Source organism: Dipodomys ordii, unplaced genomic scaffold, assembly GCF_000151885.1.
Source record: "Dipodomys ordii isolate 6190 unplaced genomic scaffold, Dord_2.0 Scaffold174, whole genome shotgun sequence".
In the NCBI taxonomy this organism is placed as follows: Eukaryota; Metazoa; Chordata; class Mammalia; order Rodentia; family Heteromyidae; genus Dipodomys; species Dipodomys ordii.
The window spans coordinates 175,047-176,019 of NW_012267390.1; the positions used below are offsets into that span (position 1 = coordinate 175,047).

Genomic DNA, 973 nt, shown 5'->3' on the forward strand with positions numbered 1-973 from the left:
CCTCCTCCATCCTCCTCCATCCTCCTCCTCCATCCTCCTCCATCCTCCTCCTCCATCCTCCTCCATTCTCCTCCATCCTCCTCCTCCATCCTCCTCCATCCTCCTCCTCCATCCTCCTCCATCCCCACCCTGGGCCCCATCGCCTCCTCCTCCTCCTCCATCCTCCTCCTCCGTCCCCACCCTGGGCCCCACCACTGCCTCCTCCCACCATCTGTGCCTCAGGTACCTGTTTTCACTGTGGCAACGACGAAAGCTTTGTCCGTGTGTGGTGCACATGGGGACAGAGGAAAATGGGGAGCAGAGCCCTGGAGCCCCAGGTCTGCCAGATCCAGAGTGTCCCCTCCCCCAATTGCTGAGCAGGGGCTCTGACCCCTCTGCCCGCCTGCCCCTTCCCAGCAGAGGGCTGCGTGCTAGCAGCGCCAGAGCAGCCCGGGATAAGATGGGGCTGGTACAGGATGGACAGCCTTCCAGGGCAAGAAGGCTCTACCGAGCACGGTGGGTTGAGGCCAGCTGCCATGGCGCCAGCATCCCCCAGCCAGGCCCCCGCCAGCACTGCAGCCACTTCCTAAGCCTTCATCCATCAGGCCAGTATGTGGAGACAGGCTCCCCGTGGCCACAGGTTTCCTCCTGCCCCTCCTGCTTCCCAGCAGGGACTTCTCCATAGAACGGAGAGCCACAGGAGGGTAGCCAGACACCTGGAGTTTACTTCCTCCCTCTGAGCTGGACCTGCTGGGCAGCTTTGTGGGATTCCCAGGAATGCAGACCAGCCAGTGGAAGGACTTGAGTGTTGAGGGCCCAGAGCTCCCACCCGCCCCAGGCCACAGCCACCGCCCCAGGCCACAGCCACCGGCCCAGGCCACACCCACCGCCCCAGGCCACAGCCACCGCCCCAGGCCACAGCCACCACCCCAGGCCACAGCCACCCGCCCCAGGCCACAGCCACCGGCCCAGGATGCTGGTGTCATGCCTGCCA

The 973-nt window shown here is 65.2% G+C and overlaps 1 protein-coding gene across 1 annotated transcript in view; it reads right to left on the bottom strand.

Moving 5' to 3' along the window:
• Neu4 (sialidase 4) overlaps nt 1-517 on the bottom strand; it is a 7,218-nt gene extending 6,701 nt beyond the window's left edge. The window contains exon 1 of the mRNA XM_013033643.1: nt 488-517. Coding sequence (XP_012889097.1) covers nt 488-517 — 30 coding nt within the window. The remainder of the gene's footprint in view (nt 1-487) is intronic.
• Between the last annotated feature and the right edge of the window lie 456 nt (nt 518-973).